This window comes from Caenorhabditis remanei, chromosome III (assembly GCF_010183535.1).
Source record: "Caenorhabditis remanei strain PX506 chromosome III, whole genome shotgun sequence".
Classification (NCBI taxonomy): domain Eukaryota; kingdom Metazoa; phylum Nematoda; class Chromadorea; order Rhabditida; family Rhabditidae; genus Caenorhabditis; species Caenorhabditis remanei.
The window spans coordinates 17,089,366-17,112,864 of NC_071330.1; the positions used below are offsets into that span (position 1 = coordinate 17,089,366).

General features: G+C 40.9%; 2 protein-coding genes across 2 annotated transcripts; one reads left to right on the top strand and one right to left on the bottom strand.

The window, feature by feature from the left end:
• Positions 1–1,073: 1,073 nt before the first annotated feature.
• Positions 1,074–7,320, top strand: GCK72_011773 (uncharacterized protein; the record flags this gene model as incomplete). The annotated part of the gene is made up of 12 exons (XM_003100766.2): positions 1,074–1,128; positions 1,183–1,259; positions 2,458–2,797; positions 3,508–3,613; positions 3,662–4,493; positions 5,035–5,512; positions 5,583–5,808; positions 6,046–6,175; positions 6,223–6,483; positions 6,675–6,808; positions 6,875–7,016; positions 7,192–7,320. 12 exons carry the CDS (start codon positions 1,074–1,076, stop codon positions 7,318–7,320), a joined length of 2,910 nt encoding a protein of 969 aa, XP_003100814.2.
• Positions 7,321–7,887: 567 nt separating this feature from the next.
• GCK72_011774 (uncharacterized protein) lies at positions 7,888–17,183 on the bottom strand (the record flags this gene model as incomplete). Its single annotated transcript, XM_053728665.1, has 20 exons — positions 7,888–8,001; positions 8,426–8,614; positions 9,051–9,173; positions 9,230–9,318; positions 9,645–9,801; positions 9,862–10,205; positions 10,458–10,716; positions 10,919–11,145; positions 11,736–11,833; positions 11,931–12,022; positions 12,332–12,645; positions 12,954–13,074; positions 13,120–13,293; positions 13,933–14,285; positions 14,653–14,773; positions 14,830–14,915; positions 15,238–15,387; positions 15,433–15,551; positions 16,895–16,981; positions 17,176–17,183. 20 exons carry the CDS (start codon positions 17,181–17,183, stop codon positions 7,888–7,890), a joined length of 3,225 nt encoding a protein of 1,074 aa, XP_053588242.1.
• Positions 17,184–23,499: the final 6,316 nt, after the last annotated feature.

A 23,499-nucleotide genomic window follows, 5' to 3' on the forward strand; every position in this document is an offset into this window, starting at 1 on the left:
CAGAAAAATTGGTTTTCAAACTCAGAAAACTCGTGAAAACGCTCAAGATTACTCAATTTTTGAATAACAACGAAAATTGGTCTGCCAACTCTAAATCTCACCTTTTCTCACAATTTTAGGGTGAAATGAGTCGCCAAACCCTGTTAAGAACCTCAAAATTGTTTTATTATCTATTTTTTGCGATTTTTCTTCATTTTAATGCATTTTAATGACCAAAACCACAAAAATTATATTTTTTCCAAAAAACAACCTGCTCGTCAATTAAAATGCGAAATACGCAAACACCGTCACGTCAGAATGCAGAGTTACTGTAATTCTGAAAGTGGGTTATCCAATTCAACTATTATAGCAGTTTCGCAACCGGTTATTTGTTTTTATTTTGATTTTTTTCGACAAAAAATAAATTTTCTAAAAAAAAAACAAAAAATTTTAGACCCCTACTCTCCAACTGTAAAGCTACACTACTGTGAAAAAAATAAAGTTTCACATCGGCGAAAACTAAAACCATGACAGCGTCGTTTTCTTCCCCAACACACTTTCCTAACACACTTCTCGCCGAACACCCCAACGAACTCTGCGTCTCCTCGGGCGTCTCTCTCAATTTGTACATGCCTTGTCTGCGTCTCTCGTCTCTCTCGTCTCTCTCGCAATCTTCTCAAAACCTGACAGCCTCCCCCCCCCCATCGCCGATTTTCTTCTTCTCCTCATTTCCCCCTTTCATACAGCACTGACTGTTATATATTGTCTCTTTTTTTCTCTCGACACACTCTGCACACTCTCGTCTCTCTCATCTCTCGATTATTATTGCGTACCGATTCGGAAGAAGCAAGAAGAAGAAGAAGAAGACGATTAACGATTTTCTCTATACATTCTGATGGAAAACACTCTCCTACAATTTTTTTCCCTTTCCTCGAATCATAATCCCTCCAATTTTGTAGCTTTCTGTCTTGAGAGAAAGTGAGAGAGCATACAGAAACGAGAGACGTAGACAGCACATCCTAATCAATTTGCTTCCACTCTTTTTTCTTTAGAATTTAAAAGTTTACAAAAATTTCCTTTACCAAATTTTCCAGATGGATGCAGACTCACGAGAAGATCTCAACAGGGAAATACGACGGAGTCTTTCTGGTATCTCACTACAAAAACCGCCCGTCTTTTCTTATCTTTTTTTCACTTTTTTAGAATGGTTCGGACCGTTTGAGGAGTTTCATGAGCGAGTCGCCAAGAATCAAGGGACTTCTAGGCATGGATTGATTAGGGTGAGAAAAATGGAGCGAAGAGAAAAAAAACGCAATTATTTATTTATTTGAGAGATATAAAATATGGAGGAGTGGGAAATTCTCAGGACTAAAAAGTTGATAATGAATGGATAGATGATCAAAAATCCGAAATTGGTCTGCTAGTTATTTGGAGAATAGCTAGCAGACCAAAGTTGGTCTGCTAGCGATTTTCGTTGGTCTGCTAGTTATTTTTAGCATAGTTTTGCATTTCCATGTTTTTGACGGGTTTAGTATAATTCTCAATTAGAATTTTGTCTAAATTTAGAAAAATAGTATAGTTAACTAATAATAGGAAAGGGAGAATTTCCAATTTTCAACTATTAATTAAAAAATAGAACATTGGTCTGCTAAATAGCAATTTTTGTCGATTTTCAAGAATTTCTGAATCATATATAATGGAAAATATGGTTTTTATTAAGAAATTATTTAATTATTTAAAAAATTATGATCTCGACAAAAATTGAACATTGGTCTGCTAGCTATCTAATCTCGACAGTTCTCTCTGATTTTCACATGATTTCTCCATATTTTTAAAAGATAATGAACAGTTTTGAGTGTGTTTCAGTGTTTTTCAGTCAGAATTTTACAATATTTTCAGTAAATTTTCTAGTTTTCCAATGAACCACTCCCTAGTAAACTAATAATTTAATAATTTGCAAAACTATACTCGGTTAAAGATTTTCAAATTACGGCCAATTTACATCGAGACAATTCAATTTACATCTGTAAACATAGGGAAATATGATTATCGAAAACCAATAGTGAGAAAAACAAAAACTTTGGTCTGCTAGCTGTTTAGCAGACCAAAACGTGATTTTTCAAAGAAATGTTTCAAAACTTTTGTTTTAACTGTCGAAAATGAGTCCGCAATGTCGTTTTCATTCATTTCTAATTTTAATTTAGCGTTGTTGTGAGTTTTCTTTTAAAAATTCGGATAAAAAGGTGAAATTCTGAAATTCAACGCCAAAATGTGTCAAAATGCTATAAAAAGGGGCGGTAAACAATCAAAAAAGCTTAGTTTGCTTCCGCTCGAAAGAAAAACCTCATGACCTAAAAACAGAAGAAAAAACTAAAAAATCAAAAATGACGTCACAAAAACACTAGCAGACCAAAATGAGTCTGCTAGCTCTTTCTATCCAAAAGCAAACAAAATTAACCCGTCTATAAGTACTTCCAGGCAAAAATGAGGCCACGGCCACCTCCAATCGTCACCATCCAGGCACCCACTCAGGACTCACCAAGTCACGTACCAGTCCACGTGGCACTTCAATCGATGAAGAACTTGGTGGAAGAGCCGTTAAGTGCACTCCCGAACAAGTTCGACGACTTGAATAAATTCAAAAATAACGCAGTTGTCAAAGGAAATGTGACATCGTCGTTGGGGTCGTCGTCGGTGGCTCCACCGCCCGTGGCTCCAGAAAATAATCCGAAGAAAAGGAAGATTGTGGAGACCGAGCAGGAGACGAGTGCAGTGGTGATAGAGGCGAAACGGAAAAAAGAAACGAATTTGAGAAATTGTAGGTTTTTGGGTATTTAATCCGGTCAGAAGGCTCAGAACCGAGAGAAAAACGGAGATTTCGGCTTCGAATTCGCCAAAATGGCTAGCAGACCAAAAGTTGGTCTGATAAATAGCTAGCAGACCAACACCTCATTACGGCATGCAATTTTTGATAAATTTTGATGAAAAAATCACAATTTCGTGCTGAATTCGGAAATTCTTTGTTCTCTTTTATGAAAAACAGATTTTTAGCCGTAAAAATTGCGAAAAAAAAATGAAAATTTGCAATAGGTACAGCCAACGTTGGTCTGCTAGCTCCCGTCTATTGCCACGTGGCAATATTTAGCAGACCAATGTTGGTCTGCTAGCTATTTTTCGTTCGCTTGCAGACCAACACCTCACTTGACTGCAGTTTCTCATATTTTCTCAAAAAGGACAGAAAATGTGTCTGTTCTCACACTTTTTCAGAAAAAAAATTTTTGCTTGTGAAAATTCCAAAAAAACGGCAAAAAATTGGGAAAATCGGCATACAATTTTTGATGAATTTTGTTGAAAAATCACATTTTCGCTCTGAATTCTGAAATTCTTCGGTCGCTTTCGTGAAAATGTGATTTATAGCCGTTAAATTTGACGAAAAACCAAAAATTCGCAAATAGAACAGCTAGCAGACCAACGTTGGTCTGCTAGCGATTTTTTCTCTTTAAATCCTTCAATTTCTCAATTTTTCAGCTATCCCCGCATCGACACCGGATTCTGGAGTACACTCAACAGAGAGCGACCTTCTAGAAGAACCGAATTCAGATGATGTCGTCGCGATGCTCAATATAATGAAAACGTGAGTTTTTGAAAAGAAAAATAAATAATTTAATAAGAATTTTTCCAGTCTCGACATGCCAAAACTCTCCCCGCTCCCCGAAGAAATCGTACGAGAATTCAACCGAGAAAAATCGGCGGAACGCGAAAAAGAGAAGCCGCTGAATCTGAAATCCAAGGAATTGTTCTTGTACAAACTGGATAAAGAGACGAAATTCCTGTCGGATAGCTCAGTTTCATCGGCGTCCACGTCACGCGAGCCGACCCCAGAGCCACCATTGAAGGGAACTCTGAAATTGAAGCATCTGAAACCGGAGAGACTTCAGAAGTTGATGGATTTGGCGAAGACACGTGGCAAATTGATTGATATTCCTGTAGTGGTGGAAAAGGCGGCGGTTGTCGTGGAGAAAATGAGAGAGAAATCGATTGAAAAGCCTGTGTGTAAAGAAAGGTCTAGAGATAGATCTGTGGAGAAGATGAGGCCTGAGAAGCCTGTTGCAAGGCCTGGGAGGTCTGATAGGAGAGATGAGAGGCCTGAGAGGTCTGAAAGGTCCGAGAGGCCTGAAAAATCGGACCGGCCTGAAAAGTCCGAAAAGTCTGGAAGGTCTGACAAGTATGAGAGACCGGAGAGATCGGAGAGACCGGAGAAGTCTAGCAGGTCTGATAAGCCTGATAGATCTGAAAGGCCCGAAAAGACTGATAGGAGTGAAAGACCCGAAAAATCAGATAGATATGGAAGACCTGAGAGGACGGAAAGAGTGGAAAAAGTGGTTGAGAAAGTGGAGAGAACCGAGAGAATCGAGAAATCCGACAAAATGGAGAAATTCGAGAGAAGCGAGAAATCTGAAAAGAACGAGAGAATTGAAAGAAATGAGCGGTTGGAGAAACCTCGCGAGAAAAAGGTGAGAATTTTTACTAGCAGACCAACGCTGGTCTGCTAGTGATTTTCGTTGGTCTGCTAGTAGTTTTCGTTGGTCCACTGGCGATTCAAGTAAACCGAAATCATCGAATTTCCTGAATATTCTTTTTCAATTTCCGAAGTTTTTGTTTTTCAGTCAAAAATTTCCAATTCAAAAACTAATCGAAATATCATGAAAAAATTGTAGGTTTCGTCGATATTTAATCCGGCCAGAATCATAAGAAAAACGAAGATTTTGAGTTTGAATTCTTAGTATTTTTATATTCACTTCTGGCTAAATAGCAGACCAACAATGGTCTGCTTGTTATTTTCGTTGGTCTGCTAGCTATTCTATATTGTTTCCAAAGAGATTTCATATGTATCAGCTGATCCAATTTCCGGTTATTTTCAAAGCAATTTCCGAAATGACAAATCTTTTTTGAGCTTATTTCCATTTTTGTCCGCAGTCTGTTGGTCTGCCTGCTCATTTTTTCGAAAAATTAGATCTTAAAAAAAATTTTTTTTTTGTAATTTGTGTTTTCCAGATCCCTACCGAGGAGCCGAAACCCTCCACATCCACGTCTACCGCCACGTTCTCCGTCCTTCCTCCACCACCTCGTCCTCCATCCATCACTCCATACGTCCGTGACGTCACCACCCCGATTTCCAACACCAGAACACCGACTCCATCGATGACGTCGCTTCCACCACCTCCTGGTCACTCACCGTTCACGACGTCTCAGAAGCCGCCGAACAAAACGGTGCAGAGCCTTCAGAATCAGAGTCATCAGAGCCAGTTTCCGCCACGGAATTTCAGTCCTTCCGGGCCGTCGCCACGGTCGATTCGATCCACGACGCCTTCTATTCAATCGTCACGTCCTTCATCGTCACTGTCCACACATGACAACCACGTGGCTTCCACGTCGGAAGTGGTGACAGTGATAACGCCGTCAAAGCAGCAAAGATGGGCGTGTCAGTGGGATCATACGAAGATGAAAACGATGCAACGGCTGCCGATTCATGGTAGGCGGCGACATCCGGACGTCCTTGAGAGACAGACAGACAGACAGAATTCAAAATTCCAAAATTACAGACCCAACAACAACTACAAAATCGAAAGGAGACTTCTATCATATGCTTGCAAAAGAGTGGAAATCACAGGCGGATCGGAGTAAAGACAAAGTGCTCCGCCCACTCAATTACATGCTCTCCTCGATATACTTTGTGTTGGAAGCGATTTGGAAGGCGGACAAGGAGCGCTCACATCAGGCGCGGATACAATGCGCATCGATATATCGGGATACGTATGAATTGTTGGGGTGAGTGTGAAAAAAATTATAGAAAATCGGGGAAAAATAAGGATTTTTTACTGAAAAGTATACTCAATAATCGCGATTTTTAGAGTAGAAATTATGAAAATCAGGCTAAAAATCGAAATTTCGGCTTAAAATCACTTTAAAACGCGTCAAAAGTAACTTTGGTCTGCTTGCTCTCAGATTGGTCTGCTAGTGTTTTCGTTGGTCTGCTAGCTCAAAAATGCAAATTTCTTTTTCCAGAGTCGCCGTATTCCAAAGCATTCGCGAGACCGACGACACCATCGCCGCCCATCTCTTGCCACGTGTCAAAGTTATCGGACAGATCATGCTATCGGTTATGCAGTATCAGATGTACCTGTTTAGAGCTGATGTTGGTTTTTGAAAAAAAAATTCGAAAATTTTTTAAAATTTTTCCAGCAAGCCATCAAAAATTACGCTCGCCTCGAAATGCGTGAAATCGTCGAAACGATCGATATTCGTTCGGTGTCACGCGCATCTGATAACTCGTCGGTACACTCTCAAAATCATCTCTCAGTACCGCCTGGGAATAATCGAATGGCATCCGCCGCTCATGGTAACACTCCGAAAGCAATCCCGTCTGCTGGCTCGACGCCGTCCGGTCCGACTGGGGTGCCGATATCGCCGTGGATTGTTACTGTTCAGACGTGCCCGAACGCGGTGAGAAATTGAGAAAAATAAGAGAAAAACGGGCGGTTTCATGGTTTTTTCTTAAATCGCCACGTGGCAATAGCTAGCAGACCAACGTTGGTCTGCTAGTGATTCTCGTTGGTCTGCTAGCTCCAACACCGCTAGCAAACCAATTTCTCGCATTCATTCTTGATTTTTATAATTAAAAATGGGTTTTACAGGTAACAATGCCACAAGTCGTGTTCGACGCCTACAAATCTCAACTCAAAACTTCCAACTGCCTGATTCTCGCCAGTCGTTATTGGGAGGACATGAAGATTCTCGTCCGCCAGGTGGATTCCACGTTTATAAAAGAGTAAGCAAAAAAAATTTTTGGAGCGGCTTAGCCTAAAGCACTGACAAAAAAAGTATATAATTTCAGTATCGAGACGATATGTGGCAAATCGATGGGTATGGACATGCAGTTCGACCAACTCGCTCAATTCGTGCTCACCGCTGTCGCAAGTTTGAAGGCGGAGTATGAGGAGGAGCTGCGGCAGCCGTTGAAACCGGCGCTCGAAAAGGTTGGGTCTGCTTTAAAAAAATGAAACAAAAACGGGCGGTTTCATGTTTTTCTAATCGTCGCCACGTGGCAATAGCTAGCAGACCAACGTTGGTCTGCCAGCGATTTCTCGTTGGTCTGCTAGTAATTTTCGTTGGTCTGCTAGTGATTTTCGTAATAAAAATTCTATTTTTCAGGTGAAAAAAGGACTGGAAATCGCGATTCGAATCGGGAATTTCCATTCGGACCGCCCACCGATCATGCACCGCCCATCTCAGTCAACACCGCAGCCCGGACATCCGCCACCACAACGTCCAAGAGTCTAAACTTTTTTTTTTGAATTCAATTTTTTTTGTAAATTTTTTCATTTTTTCCATCTCGGCCGGTCCCTTACATTTGTTTTTTTGTGTCTGTGTTCAAAACGGTTTTCTGCATTCCAAATTTTTATTTTTCCTTTTCAAATGTTTTTTTGTTTCCCCGCCCCTTATTTATCAGATTTTTTTCGATTTCTACTGTGAAATAGAGCGTTTTATTGCCCCAGTTATCAGCTAGTCACTGTGACCTAGTCTGTATTTTAAATATTACCCTGTTGAAAGTGCGCCCCGTTGAGAAGTATCAATAGAGCGCACTTGCCCATAGGTTTCTATTTATTATGTTTTCCTCTCTGTGATCTAGTTGACGTATTTCATGTTGTGTTTCGTGTTTTTTCTTTGTCATTTTTTTCTTGAAAAATGTTTTTTTTTTCTGTATTGCAATTTTTCGTTTTTCTATTGAATGAATTTCCCCCCTCCGATGCGGTGGTGGTTTTTAGAAAAGAAGATTTATTGCCAGAACACACGAAGAAAAAAATTATTTGAAAAAAAAATGCAAGCTCAAAGAAAAAAAATCAATAATCAAAGCACCGAATCCTTGACGGGGTCGGCAATGACACGTGAAAATCTCCGCCCATTTTTGCGGATTAGTAGTTTTTGGGAGAGTACGCCCAGCACGCCGCCGGTGTCGAAGACCTGAAAATAAAATAAAAATCGATGTAACTTTGTCAGATAATATCCCTAAATTTTGAAACATATATTTTCGAATTCAGCACGTTGAGACGGTTCGAATGAGTATAATCATGCCTAGGTTTGATACAAGTTGGGTCTCGACGCGAAAAAACGGGTTACTGTAGTTTTCGCGTCGAGACCCAACTTTCATCAAACCTAGCCATGTTTATACTTTTCTGAAAGCTCTCGACGAGCTGAATTAGAAAATGTTAGTTTTAAAATTTTCTATCTGAAAACAACAAAAATAAATAAGTTTTTTAAAAAATTTTAAAGAATTTTCTCAAAATTTCAAAACTTTCAAACCACGTCATGAGTATACTCATTTGAAAGCTCTTGACCTCATGAATCGAAATAACACATTTTCAAGTAGGCCACGCCCCCTCCGTACCTGAGTGACAACATCCTGCGCCTCTTCCTGTGACTTGTTCATCAGATTCAACTGAGCCTTGAGTAGTCTCAAATTCCATGTGAAATTCTCGGCGGCTCTCGTCGCTTTTTGTCCTTTTAGTCCAGATTCCGCACATAATTTCGTGAGTTCCTCGTGACATTCGGAGATTCGACGAATGGAATCTTCGATCTGCAAAAATGGAGAAATGGGCGGAGCTTAAAAGTTGTGTAGAAAAATTGCAAATTTCAAGAGCTATCAAATGTATGTTTTAAATTTCCAAAATTTCGAGATTGAAAGTGTGTAACTGCGCTCTAATGATAACTACTGAAATTTTGATATACTATAACTTCAAACACCCGTAACTCTTTTCTATTTTAACCGATTTTTGAAATTTTAATTGTGTTTTAAATGTAGAATTTCATAGACTACAAACTACAATTATTAAAAAATAAAAATTAAGATGAAAACTTGCTATCCAGAGCCAGTAACCGCGCTTCTTGAAAGTCTCCCCATGGTAATAACTTCAAACCCTCATAACTCCCTTCAATCTCTACCGATTTTCAAAACTTTTTCAAATATTTAAAGCTCAGCAACTGTGCTCCACCGTACACTATCCCAAACTCACTTTAGTCAACAATGAATCCGATTGTGAGAGTGTTGTCACACAGTGTGCAATCAGGTTCTTCAGCTTATTGAATGATCGTTGAAGTTGGTCGGGAAGCGTTCCGACAGTAAGGATAGCAGGGTACTGTAGTTATTAATACGTAAATTAAAAAAAAACATTGAGAAACACAAAAAACTCACTCCATGCTCATCACTATCGATAATGAAAGAGGGTGTCACCTCGCCACGTGGATTCTCAGCAGAAGATGTTGGTGATGGCGGTGGGGAGGCTGAAAATGAGTCCATCTGTGTGCCTAGAAAAGCGTCCGGATGTCCTAATAAAAAAAAGGAAAAAGAAAAAAAAAGTTTTGACCTCGGCGGGGATCGAACCCGGGACCCTCGAGGTGGAGGGCAAAAGCATTACCGCTTTCACCAGAGATACAGATAAGAGAGGGAAAGGAGAGGGGAGTGAGGAGGTGGGAGGAAACCACCAATGGTTAGCAGGTCTGTGTGTCCAATTGTCCGGATGTCCCCAGACCCATTTCTCCCGTTCTTTACAGATTTTCAAGTAGTTTATCACTATTTCTATCAGGTTTTCCCCTTTTTCAGCACTCACAATTAACTGCCAACGTGATCATTCTAGAATGTATAAGTCGAATGCCTTGTCTGATAGTCCCTGCAGGTCCGAGACCACACTCCTCCTGCCAATCGATCATCGCATTCTCCAGACGGTTTCTCATGGCGGTTGACTCGGCGAGAGGCACCACCGCTACCTGAAATAAGGAGTATTGATTTTTTTTTGGGCGCTGCTTATTTCCTAAGCTGCTACTCACCTTGAACTGATCATCAACCGATTTGATTCCCACCAGTTTCATCCCTGAAGAAATCCTCGAATTCTTCCTTTTCACCGACATCCCCCGCTTCTTCGCCTTTCCACCGCCACGTCGATTCGTAATTGCCACGTGGACGAACAACGTGGCATTCTCCAACGGATCGCCCTCGTTATTCAGCAGATAAATGTGTCGATAACCCGGTTGAAGACACTCGAATGGAATGGTGTACTGACCGATGAAGTCGTCGCCAATGAAGTCGTCGTCGAGCACCAGGAATCGAACCAGCGCGAGCTCCGGTACGGACACTTGGAATTGGAATGACTCGTCGAAGGATGGGTTGATGCCTGGAAGTGAGAAAAACAATGATAAAAAGAAAACAAAAAGGTTTGGACGGGGGAGGAATTGAACCCGGGATGCTTCGGGTGGTGCGCCAAAACGCAACCGGGTAGGCCACGCGGACACACAGAGGCCGCAGAGGAGAGGGCGTATAGGAAGAGGGGAGAATTGAGAAAGGGAGCGCGCCCGAGCCGGGAAATTTAAAATTGAAAACGTTTTTTTTTAATTTTGGCTCTGCTTATTTCCCAAAAAAAACTCACTATCATTCCTCACTGTCCTTGTCCGTTCCTCTGCACAATCCCCGGGTAACCCGAAGATTTCCACGACGACAAACGGGTCAGCACTGTCTCCCTTGGCATTCGAGCCACGTGGACGCGGGAGTTGTTGGCCGGAGAGCACTCGGAGATGGAGAATTTGAGGAGATGTTGGCACACGGTCGGATGGAACAAACATATCGTCTTTCATGACTTGTGGCTTTAACACGTAGCCGCATCCTCCGTTGTCCGAGAATTTTCCTTCCTGAAAAAAACAAAAATGAGATTTACGAGATGAGGTAAGCGTAGCAGTCGTTATTAATAGTTACAAAAAAACAAAAAACGATTTTGACCTCAGTGGGAATCGAACCCCTGACCCATCGACTCCCACTCCAAAACGCAACCGACTACGCCACACGCGCACACAACGACCTTGGAGTGGAGGGCGGTGATAAAAGGAAGCTCACCTGCAAATCCATCATCAACCCGGGCGTCTGGTAGTTCAAGCAGACCATCTGGACACCGTTATTCCAGAATTCTTGGGGATTCAGATTCGAGGAATCCACGCGAGACGGATTGGGGAAAACACGGACACAGTAGTTACGAGTGGCCTGGCCAAAGTCTGTGGCGTACGTGTGCATTAGGCGGAGACACGTCGACTCGTTGACGGATGCCATGTTTTTTCGGGAGGACACTGGAAAGAGTGAAAGAAAATCAATAATTGGATTCTATCAGTCGTGTACTCCGCGTGGACAAACTTGAAATTTGTAATTCAAAAAACTTCAACTTGTCCACGAGGAGTACACGGGGGCCGCATGGTTTTTTGCCGATTTTATTCATTTTTCCACGTTTTTTAATCTTTTGTGTGTCAAATTAATTGATCCGAGTGATTTGAGACTTTTTTGTTAAAATTTTTTTAAATTGCCGAAAAATGGAAAATTCCAAAACATGGTGCATCGCTCGATTTTCACCGATTTCTAACACTTTTTTTCAGAATTTGGGTTTTTTGTTCTACAATCTTTGAAAATAAATGAAAAATCATTGAAAATCGAAACAAAAATTCTAACAAAAACTGGCAAAACTCAAAAAACCCTTAAATGGTGCATCGCTCGATTTTTGGCGAGTTTTATCGATGTTTCGGGGATTTTTCAGGTTTTTTCGAGTTTTTCAAGTTTTTTTCTAAAGTTTCCTAATCAAAAGCTTTTCTTCCAGCCGAATCTACACACTTTTCTAGAAAAAAAGTTCCAAAAATTCAAAAAAAATCTTAAATTCGCTGAAACTCACTTGTAGTCGATCCCGGTGCAGTGGATAACAAATCATTGAGAGTTTTCACATTGAAAAATACAGGTACCAAATCTGACAACTCCTTGCAAAGAGTTATTCTGAAAAAAGTTTGAAAAAATTTTTTGAAAAATTCTCAATAATTTTCAAATTCCCTCCAAATCGTCAAATTCAAAAAGTCCAATAGAGCACACTTACCTCCTCGACTTCCTTCTCGTTGTGCTTGCCAATGAGTCATCTTCCTCCGACACATCGCCGTTCTCCGCTTCCGGATCTTCCAGCTTCTTTCCCTGAAAACAATAGAAAATGTCCATCCGTGTGTCTAAAAAAGTGTCCGGATGTCTTAATAAAAAAGAAAAAAGAAAAAAATAGTTCCGACCCCGGCGGGGATCGAACCCGCTTACCTCAGAGTGGACGGCAAAAGCGTTAGCGCTTACACCAGAGAAGCAGACAAAACAGACAAGGGAGAGGGGAGTGAGGAGGTGGGGGAACACCAAAGTTGGTTAGCTGGTCTGTGTGTCAAATTGTCCGGATGTCCCCCAGATTTTTCCCATTTTACCTTAGTTTTCATAGATTTTCACAGGTTTTCTCCCACTTACAATGATCAAAATCCTGTTCTGAAAATCCCATGGTGTCGGGCAGTTCTTCTCGTCATCCCAATCTGTTGGGTCACTTGTTGGAAGGTACAATCTAGTCCCCAAATGGGTCACAATCAGCTTAGCAGCCACTTTCTGCCAATCCGTCGAACAATGGATCGATATTTTGAGGAGTAGTGGGAATCTGCTCCGCTCGAATGCAAACTCTCTTATAGTCCGTAAGGCATTTGATATCGGGATCTTGGAATGTGCAGTTTGACCGTTTTGAATCATTGGTTCCAACTCTCCGTTGTTTTCGTTCGGGTCCCATATATCAACTGTAAAAAAGTTTAAAAAACGGTCACAACTTTTTCAGGAAGCATCCAAAATTGTTTTTAATGAAATATTAGTAATCAACATGTTAAGACGCTTCCAATGAGTATAATCATGCCCATGTTTAGAGAAAGTTGGGTCTCGACACGAAAACCGCAAAACTACTGTATGCGCTTTTAATCTGGGCTACTGTAGATTTCGCTGCGAAACCCAACTATTTTCAAGCCTAGGCATGATAATACTTTTCTGAACCGTCTCGACGCGCTGAACGCGACTATCATCTTTAAAATTGTGTCACGTCTCCCAAACTCACATTCCAAAAACCTGCAATTCCTCTTGAGTGCCGACGAGAACCCATCAGCAGACGAAGGTCCGAGTTGGTCTTCCACCAAGTATGATTTCCGGGAACTTGAGATAAAATACCGGGAGAATGGCTGGAAATTTATTGGGTTACGGTAGGTAGGGGACCTAATTCCTACCTGCTTCATATCCATCGTGACGACGCGATGATTCGGATCAAACACTCCACAATCCGGTGAGAAAAGGAACGAAGTGAACCCATCGACAGTCATCAGATTATTCTCTCGGGCTTCGCAACACGGTTCATACTGCTCTATGATCGTCTCGCAGTTGTCCGTTGTTACACCGACCATCTGGAATTGTACATAGAAAAATATATTAAAAAGAGTGTGTCTGTGCATCCCGGTGTCTTTAAAAGTGATTTTAAAAAATGCAAAAAATATTTGGCGTCCAAAGGGAATTGATCCCCGGACCCTTTGGGTGGCGCGCAAAAATGCAAACCGCTGCGCCACCAGTGTATACAATGGAAAGGTGGTGATGGGCTAGTGAGAAGGCGGGGGAGAATCGGGTAGTGAGCTACGGGGTCAGGCGGCACCATCGGTCACATTGCCTGTCTGTCCGGATGTCCAGATGTCTGTAAACTCCCATTATAGGTTAGACCGTATTTTAAGGAGTAATACAGTGCGTTTTTGAGAGGTAGGAAATCCGAAATCCGAAATCCAACAAACCTCAGAGAAACAAAAAAATTTCAGAGTGAAAAGATCTCAAAACTACTTTAACCATCTCAAGATACCTTTCTACACCTCTTCAAAAGACGCAAAAAAAGTTTTGACACCACTAGGAATAGAACCCCAGACTCCCCGCGCGCCACTCCAAAACGCAACCGCCTGCGCCACGCGCGCTCACACCGAACAGCTGCCGCAAGGCGGTTATCTTTCGGCGCCCTCCCCACTTCTCCACACGTCTCTCTGTGAGTCCGGATGTCCACTCACCCCTTGCTCTGTCTCCAAAAAGAGCCGCAAATCCTGACATGACAAGTAGTCCTTATTGGCGTATCGAACCATCAAAAAATAGACTTCCGGACGTGTCCCAATCTCCTTATACAAGTCCACAAACTTTGTCTTCTCGATTTTTCCCCTCTCCGACTCCTCGGCACCAATTGTGACCTCCTTGATTTTGTTTGTCAGTCGATGATGGGAAATTCTGGAGTTGATATGAAGAATCGCTTTGAACGCTGTCTGTTCGTCCAGATGTCCACTCTTTTTGGTGTCGAACTCGTCGAAAACCGACTCGATCCAACGTTCACGCAGGGTGGCGAACTGGGAGCTCGAGGGCTTACAATCGTCTGTAAATTTGTCAGTTTTGCACAAAAGTTTTTGAAATCTAGAAATTCCAGTTCAGCGTGTTAAGGCGCTTCGAATGAGTATAATCATCTTTATGTAGGGTCCCACCACGAAAACTACAGTAATCCATTTAAAGGCGCACACCGTAATATCGTTGCGGGACCCAACTTCTTTCAAACCATGACATGATTATACTCATTCGAAGCGTCTTAACACCCTGATTTCTAATATTTTATCAAAAACGATTTTGGACTCTTTCTGAAAAAGTTGTAAACGAAAATTGCTTTTGCAGTCATAACTCTCTTCATTTTCACTCAATTTTCACAATTTTTACACCAAAATACTCCAAATTTTCCCCTCTAAACTCACATTTATTCGAAGTCAGTGCCATCAGTCCAGTCACCCAAATGTTCGCGTCATCCCCACTCGACGCAATCAAATCGAGTGTTTCATAGTTGTCACCATAGATTATGGAAAATAGACATTCTTCCTGGAAATGGGGAGTTATTGAATGATTTTGGAGGTTTTTAATGAGAAAAAAACTACCTGTAAATCCGAAAAAACTTCATCAGATGAGCGGAGGAGCTCGGTGTTCTTGCCGAGCCGGATTTCACGGATCTCGTCGATGGCTACTGGAAAAAAGAAACATAAAATGGTCCAAAACATTTTTCATTGTGATATTCGTTCTAAGCTCGTCAAGACGGTTCAGAAAAGTATAATCATGCCTAGGTTTGGTGCGCGTTGGGTCTCGACGCGAAAAGTAGCAAAAAACGGGTTACTGTAGTTTTCGTGGCGAGACCCAACTTTCACCGAATAGGGGCATGATTATACTTTTCTGGAAGGTCTTGACGAGCTGAAAACGATGATGGCATTCATTTGTATTGATTAGCTCATCCAACAGATTTTTTGCAATTCTAAAGAGGTCTGCTAGCTCCATAACCCGTCCCAACTCACTCCTCGCCTTGTGCGGCTTCTTATTTGTAGGCGTCCACCGAATATACGACAAATCGGCGTCCAAACTGAAAAACCGTCGGAATTGACGATTCGTGCCGCGCAACTTCACGAAATCACTTCCAGTTTGCATGTAGTTCCAGCAGTCGCTTACTGTAGCAGAAAAATTTCAGATACAAAATTTTTCACTCATCTTACCATTTGAAATCTTGGCATCACTGTTTTTCGATGAAAACGAAACTGTTTTTCTGCCGCCTGTGCCTGCAGGCGATTTCGCTCGTCCGCCATGTTTGATGATCGACGAGCGAAGGGTTTTTCTGGAAATATTCAATCAAAATCGCTCGAAACTACGATTTTTGAATTCAGCGTGTCAAGACGGTTCAGAAAAGTATAAACATGGCTAGGATTGGTGAGAGTTGGGTCTCGACGCGAATATCGGGTTACTGTAGTTTTCGCGGCGAGACCCAACTTTCATCAAACCATGGCATGATTATACTTTTCTCAAGCGTCTCGACAAGCTGAACACGAATACCGCTACAATTTTCTTTGAAAAGTTCATCCTGCTGAGAATTAGCATTTTTCAAGCTTGTACATCTCAAAACCCATGAATTCAAGTTTTTCGTATTTTTATGCAAATATTTGTTTTCAGTGTGTCAAGCCGGTTCAGAAAAGTATAAATATGTTTAGGATTAGTTCGATTTGGCTCTCCCCACGAAACTACGGTATGCGCCTTTAATCTGGGCTACTGTAGTTTTCGCGGCGAGACCCAACTTGTTTCAAACCATGGCATGATTATACTCGTTCGAAGCGTTTTGACACGCTGAATTCAAAAATGAACAAATAATTTAGTTTGGATGGAACTGGAGCAAGTTATGGCCGATTGTTGGGTGTAAATCGCGCCGAAGGCGCCCCAACCGATCTCAGCCGATTTTAACCGATTTTAACTGCTTAAATTAGGCTCACCCAAAAAATTCCATCATGTGTCTTGTCACACGTCGTAAGACGAACCGCCAAACAAAAAAAAGAAGACGAATGATGTAGTTTTGGGGGAAGGGAGGAAGAGAGTATTGTGTAAACCAAATACACAAAAAAAAATGGGACACACACTAAAAACGGAGAGGGGGGGGGGGGGGATACACAAAGTGGTGGTGGTGGTGGTGGTGGAAGCTCATCACATTGTGTTGGTGTCTGTCCTAATGCCCCCGTCCGTTTCCTTTTTCCAACAAAACTTTGTGTCCGCCGCGCCGTTTTCCAGTTTTTTTTGCTATAAACATTTGTGTTGCTTGCTTTTGGGGCAGAAAAACATTTTTGGCCCTGACTGGAAAAATATGAAATGGGGCCCTGGAGGGGGGCGGTTTGAAAGGAAAATGCACTTTTAGAGCTGTCTAGATGCCTTCAAAAAAAGAAAAAAAAATTTGGACCACATCAGGAATCGAACCCTGACCCTCCGCGCGCAACTCCAAAACTCAACCATCTGCGCCACGCGCGCACAGAGCAGAGATCAGCTGCAAAGCGGTGACTAAGCAGTGGAGATCGGTGGAGATCGACTATGGCGCCGTCGGCGCGTTTTTTGAATCTGTTCGGATGAGCATCATTACGCGTCAACGGCACGCCAGTTTTGACCCCAGATTCCTTCTGTCGCGCCTTCGACGCGCCTTACCTCTTGGCAAACGGCACATCCAAGTTGCGAGGTGTGGTTTCCGCTGACTCGTTTTCATTCTCACTTTCAGCCATTGTCATTGGCTGCCTGAAAATTTAAGATTTAGAGAAACAGTAGTGTAACTTTGTCACGATTCCTCCAATTTGTCTGGAACCAAGATTTTTGGATTCAGCTAGTCAAGACGCTTCGAATGAGTATAATCTGTAGCGTCCCGCCACAAAAACTATGTACAGTAACCCCAGTTTAAACGCGCATGCCGTAGTTTCGTGGTGAGACCATACACAGGCATGATTATACTTTTCTGAACCGTCTTGACGAGCTGAATCCGAAAATCTTGGTTAAAATCATTTTAGGGGCTCAAAAAAAGCATGAGAAGGTAACAACTGAACAAAAACTGCCTTAAATATAATAACCGCCAAATTAAGTGGGCGGAGTTCTACAAAATCTAAGAAAAAATAACTGAAAGTGATAATGAGAGAGTGAGAGAATTAGAGAAAAAGTGGGAGGGGGGAAGAAGTCAAAAACAAGAGGAAATCTGACATTTCCCTCCCGCTTCTTTCCGTCTCTCTCCCTCTTTTTTCTTTCCGAATGACATATGTTTATGTAAATACTCAAAAGAGAAAAAATGAGAGAAGAGAAAAAAGACACTAGTTTTTGGAATATATACACATAACTATGCTAATTTAGAGTCAAATTGAGAGGAGAGACAGGAGAGCAACGATCAGCAACTGTTTTTTGGTCACAACTTTTTCTGGAGGGATCCAAAATAGTTTTTAATAAAATATTCGTAATCAGCGTGTTAAGACGCTTCGAATGAGTATAAACAAGGCATGGTTTGAGAGAAGTTGGGTCTCACCACGAAAACTACAGTAGCCTAGTTTAAAGGCGCACATCGTAGTATCGTGGAGGGACCCAACTTCTTTAAAACCTAGGCATGATTATACTCATTTGAAGCCGTTTAACACGCTGATTACTAATATTTTATCAAAAATTATTTTGGACTCTTCCTGAAAAAGTAGAGACAAAAAAACCTCGATATTTTGAGACCAGACAGCCAATAACCTGTTTTTCTAACTTTTTCATAAAAACGTAATCTTTCAAACTGGAAAATATAATATTCGTACCAAAATTACCGGTTTAGTCCTAATTTCATGTTTTTAGAGAAGAAGCGAGAAAAAGCACCAAGAATTGAGAATCGAATGGAAAAACAGAAAAGTCATAAAATTGAAGGAGGCGGACCAAGAAGAAGGGGTTCATTTTTGTTTAGATTATATGTCTCCACCGATTTGTTTTATTTGGTAATCCCCTTTTTTCCTTTTTCATCGAAGATTTTATTGGGAGAAATTTAATTAGACATCAAAAGTCAAAGTCTGTCAAAAAATCTCAAAAAATCTGCTGGATGAGTAAATCCACATAAATGAATGCGATCATCGTGTTCAGCTCATCGAGACCTTCCAGAAAAGTATAATCATGCCGGTTTGAAGCAAGTTGGGTCTCGCCACGAGAACTACAGTAACCCAGTTTAAAGGCGCATACCGTAATTTCGTGGTGGGACTCTACATAGAGGGAATCTAGGCATGATTATACTTTTCTGGACGGTCTCGACGAGCTGAGTATGAATATAACAATAAAAAATGTTTTGAGAAAGGAGGTTTCGAAGAATTATTGTTTTTCATGTTGGGACATCTCAAAATCCATGAATTCAAGTTTTTACGTATTTTCATGCAAAAAGTTGTGTTCAGCTCATTAAGAAGCTTTAAAAAAGTATAATCATGCCTAGGTCTGCTATACTTTGGGTCTCACCACGAAATGAGTTTAAAGGCGCATACCGTAGTTTCGTGGTGGGACCCTACATAGAGGGAATCTAGGCATGATTATACTTTTCTGAACGGTCTCGACGCGCTGAATACGAATATCAGAATAAAAAATGTTTTGGACAATAAAGTTTCGAGAAAGACCTGAAAAATTACTAAGACAACTAAAAAAATTTTCCCGAAACACAAAATGAATTCTTTTCCAGAATGGAATGGCTCACAAGTTGGAGCAAAAAAGAGCACAAAAAAGAGCACACACACAAAAACTTTCTTGCTCCTCCCCATCCCCTTCCTCTGCGTTTTCCGGTGGTTTCGTTTTCTCACTTTTGCCCTTTTTACAAGAAAAGAGATAGATGAGGAAAACGAAACCAATTAGACATCTATTTTGACGATGGAATTGCTCTCCGATTAGGAATAGAAAAAATCTGTACTAAAAACATTTTTTTGGCGGGAAACTTAGGAGGGAATCTTTACTAATAATATTCAGCAGATCCGTTTGTCTGTCCGTTTGTCGCCGACTCTAGCGCCCTCCGTACTGAACCGTTTTTAATGAAACTTACAGAGATCGATTGGAAATTTGTCCCGGATGATGCCCGTCTATTTGTTTAGTCAAAATAGTTCTAAACTAGGTCATTACGTGAAAAAATGTGGTTTTCAAGCCTTTCTGTGGCTTTCATTTTCAAAGTAGGGAAATAGGAGTTCACGGGAAAAATAGTTATAGAACTTTTCATTCTTAAAATGAATTCATTTCTTCAAATTTTTGTGTTGTTTTGGAAAGTTTTTCCTACAAATGTGGGGTCAGATCTATTATGCAAACTGTTTTTTGCTATAAACAGTTGGATGTGGACGAAACGAGTCAGATGTCTAAGTGTAAGTTAGATAATATTCAACTGATTTGTTTGTCTGCTAATAGTAAAATTCCGAGAAAATTCTAGAAATTTCTTGACACAGATGAAGTCTGTCAGGATCAGAAGTAAATAATTTCTGATTGGTTAGTAATATTAGAAGATGATAGTGGGATATGATTGGTTTTTGCATCGTGAACAGAGTTGACCGGAATTCTGCCTTCCGTTATCGGCCACTTTCTTCATTCCGCTCAACTCTGATCGTGAAGGACGAAATTCTAATTGATCTGTCTATCAGAGTTGAGCGGAATGCGGTTTTTTGAAATAGCGGAAGGCGGAAGGCGGAAAGCGGAGTAAACATTTTTTGGGCGGAAAGCGGCAAGCGGAAGGCGGAATTTTAAAAAAATTGGCGGAAAGCGGAAGACGGAAGAAACATTTTTGGCGGAAGGCGGAAGGCGAAAGCGGAATGAAAATTTTTGGGCGAGTAGCGGCAAGCGGAAGGCGGAATTTTTAAAAAAATTTGGCGGAAAGCGGAAGAAACATTTTTGGCGGAAGGCGGAAGGCGAAAGCGGAATGAAAATTTTTGGGCGAGTAGCGGCAAGCGGAAGGCGGAATTTTTAAAAAATCCGCGAAAGCCAAAGGCGGAAGCACAACATTTTTTGGCGGAAAGCGGAATGAAAAAATGCCAAAAGGCGGAAGGCGGAATACAATATCGTTTTTAAAACGACGATTTGGCCTTATTTTGTTGCAAAAAGCCATTAAAATGGTTAAAGTTGGATAAAATTTTGTTTTTTTTTCGGTAAAAACTGATAGCTTTGCTGCAAAAAACCTCAAAAATAACTGCAAATTGGAGTCTGCGATTACATTTTTCAAGCTGATATCCTCTAGGCGGAATAGCGGAAGGCGGAAGGCGGAAAGCGGAGTAAACATTTTTTGGGCGGAAGGCGGAAAGCGGAAGGCAGAATGAAAAAAGTGGCGGAAAGCGGAATTCCGCTTAACTCTGCTGTCTATGTTTTCATAATAATATTTGTGAAGAAAAAATCGCTTCATATTCCACAGGAAAGAAAAAGTCATTGAGAAAGTTTGTCGAAATCTTATTAGTAAAGCAGAGGTGCTTCAATTGGTTTCTACCATAACGGGCTGCTTAGCTTACAAAAACTACAACAAGTGAAAAATTTATACGATCCAGGCGTAGGAAAAATTATGAAACCTTGATAGTCTGAACCATTTGAGAAGCGCCGCAGGCGCTGCAACACCCAGAAGGGTGGAGTAGAAAAGGAGGTTTAGCAGCCGTTAGGCTGCGTTAACCGACTGGTTTTTTAGATTTGATAAATGTCAATTTTTCAACAAAAAAAAAGAAAAAAGAGATTTATCTATGTAGGCTGATCAAATCAAAAAGAACCACATGATTTATTGTAGATCAAATCGTAGATCAAGAAAAAATGAAATTCTTCAATTCTTATTTTTCGGTGAGAAAAAGTATATGTAAAACATTCCCACCAAATGTCACGCAGGCACTTCTAGAGTTCAGCAGAAAGATCAGAAAAACTATTTATTAGGCGTCTAAGACGCGCCAGGATGGCACAATAAGAATGCAAAAAAAGAAAAAAAGGTTTAACCCGGCGGGGATCGAACCTGGGACTCTATTGGTGACGCGCAAAAACGTAACCGACTGCGCTACGCGTCCACATAGTGGAAGAGGGAGGGAGGGTGGTAATAAATGTGAGGAAAATCAGTGAGCGGGAGGATCCCAAAAGGTTCAATGATGGAACAATAATCTGTCAGTCCTGCTGTCCGGATGTCCAGTTTTAGCAATTTTCACTCATTTTTAGTCATTTTTAGTTATATTTTCAGGTATTTTCAAAAAATTGAACCCCATAAAACCCTATTTTCAAGCTCAAAAAGTATTTTTTAAAAACCGCCCCAAAAAATATCTGCATTAGCAAGCGAACTGACATAACACTGACACAGAAGTGACGATGGTGGGAAAGTGTGGTTGAGGATTAGCACATTGGAGAAAAAAGAGGCGATGAGAGAGAGATATGTCGACAAGATTAAAGTGCTTCAAGATTTGGAGAGATATATTCAATGAAAAGTCAACTTCTTCTTTTTCGCGTCATTTCTCCTCTTTTTTATGTGTATGTATGTGTTTAAGGGTCCCTTTTGACACCCTGATTGAATTTATAAAGATGTAGAAGAAGGACAAGAAGATGCTTATGTGAAACTTTTTTTTTCTTTTTCTCATCTTCGACTTTTTCTGTCCGAGATTTTTGACAGAGAGCAAAATTTTGAACCCTTGACCTATTCTGAAGGGTGTAGACTACTCTAGACACCTTAAAAATCCTTTAAAAAGACTGCAAAAAGGAAAAAAAAACGGTATTTGGACTCGAACCCCAGACCCTTTGAGTGGCAAGCCAAAACGCAACCAGCTGCGCCAAACCTGCACACTGGAAAAAAAGGAACGCGGGCGGTGGTAAGGTGGGGAGAAACCGGAAGTGACGCGCCGCCTAATTAGTGTTATTTTCGCCATTTTTGGAATAAAAAATTTTAAAATTTTGTATTAATATTTTTCAAAAAAACAATATGGTTGGATGCCTCAAAATAATGAGATATCTCTATCTATTTTTACGTTAGTGTGTCACCACTGATCTGTCACCTACTAATGAAATCATGTGTATCAAACTCGTATTTCTAGCTATAGGCCAATGAACAACATGAAATGGGATTAGTGATAACATCTTTAGAAAGTTGGTATACTTAGCAAAAAGAAAAAAATTGAGACCCTGGAGCCTGGAGCCGGGAGTTGGTCATCTAATTGTCTCTTTCTCTCGCCGGCTAATTGGTTAGTGGCCAGACCAGTCTAGAGAGGTGATTCAGAGCACCAAGAGCACCACAAGACACTTTTTGGGTGAGAAAAAAGAAACAAAAAGGAAACAAAAAGGTTTATCCACCACTCGGAATCGAACTCCTGACCCTTTGGGTTGGGGCAAAAGGTGAACCTACTGCGCCATGCGCACAGATAACAAAAGAGGGAGAGAGGGTGGTGACAAGCGGGAGGGAATTGATAGCAGGCGAGAAATTTTTGAATGGAATATTTGATATAGAAAAATGGGTGACCGAGTTTTCGGGATTTCTAGGTTATCAAATGGGATTTAGGGACTAAATAAGGGAAAATAATGAAGATAATATCAGTATTTTAAATATTTTACACCTAAACTTTAGAAAATAAGTTAGAAACCTCTTCTTGAATTTCCCACGAAAAAAAAGTGAGGAGCCTCCAGCGAGTAAATCTATTTGGCAGGTCCAATTGCCGATTTGCGGTTACTACTCCGAGAGAAAGATAGACAACGGCAGGCGAAGAGAGAAAACAACAAAAATCAAAAGTGATTGATGGGAGGTGGATATCAGTGAAGAAGTAAGAAGTTATGAGTCCAAGAGATAAAAATAGATTGATTTGGGTCTGCTTAACATGATCCGGGTCTGCTTAGTTGGGTGTAAGCAGACCTATACAGATCGTGCTACAGAGCGGATTTTCTCCGGCTTCTCACTTGCTTCACCTACGATTCCGGGTGGGTCCAAAAAAATGTTTTTAGTACAGATTTTTTTTGGTCTCTCCAATGTTTTTTTGTTTTTTGTGAAAAACATAAAAAAATACGTAGGCAGGCTCAGAAAGTCTTAATTAGCTAAAACTGAAAGCTCTGGCGCGCCAGTAGCTTAGAAGAAAGAAGATGAAAAAAGTGTCTAAAATTGTTGAAAACCGTCAAAACTCCGATTTTCAAAGAGAAATCCGTAAAAAAACGGCAAACCTCGAAACATACGGTCCTAAACCTTGAAAACCTTGATTTTCAGAAATACCGAAAAACGCGCCAAAGGCACGCCAAGGACCCGCTGGGTGAACGTTCGATAGGTTACCAGTTACGCTGAGAGCAAAAAAGCGGCAAAAATG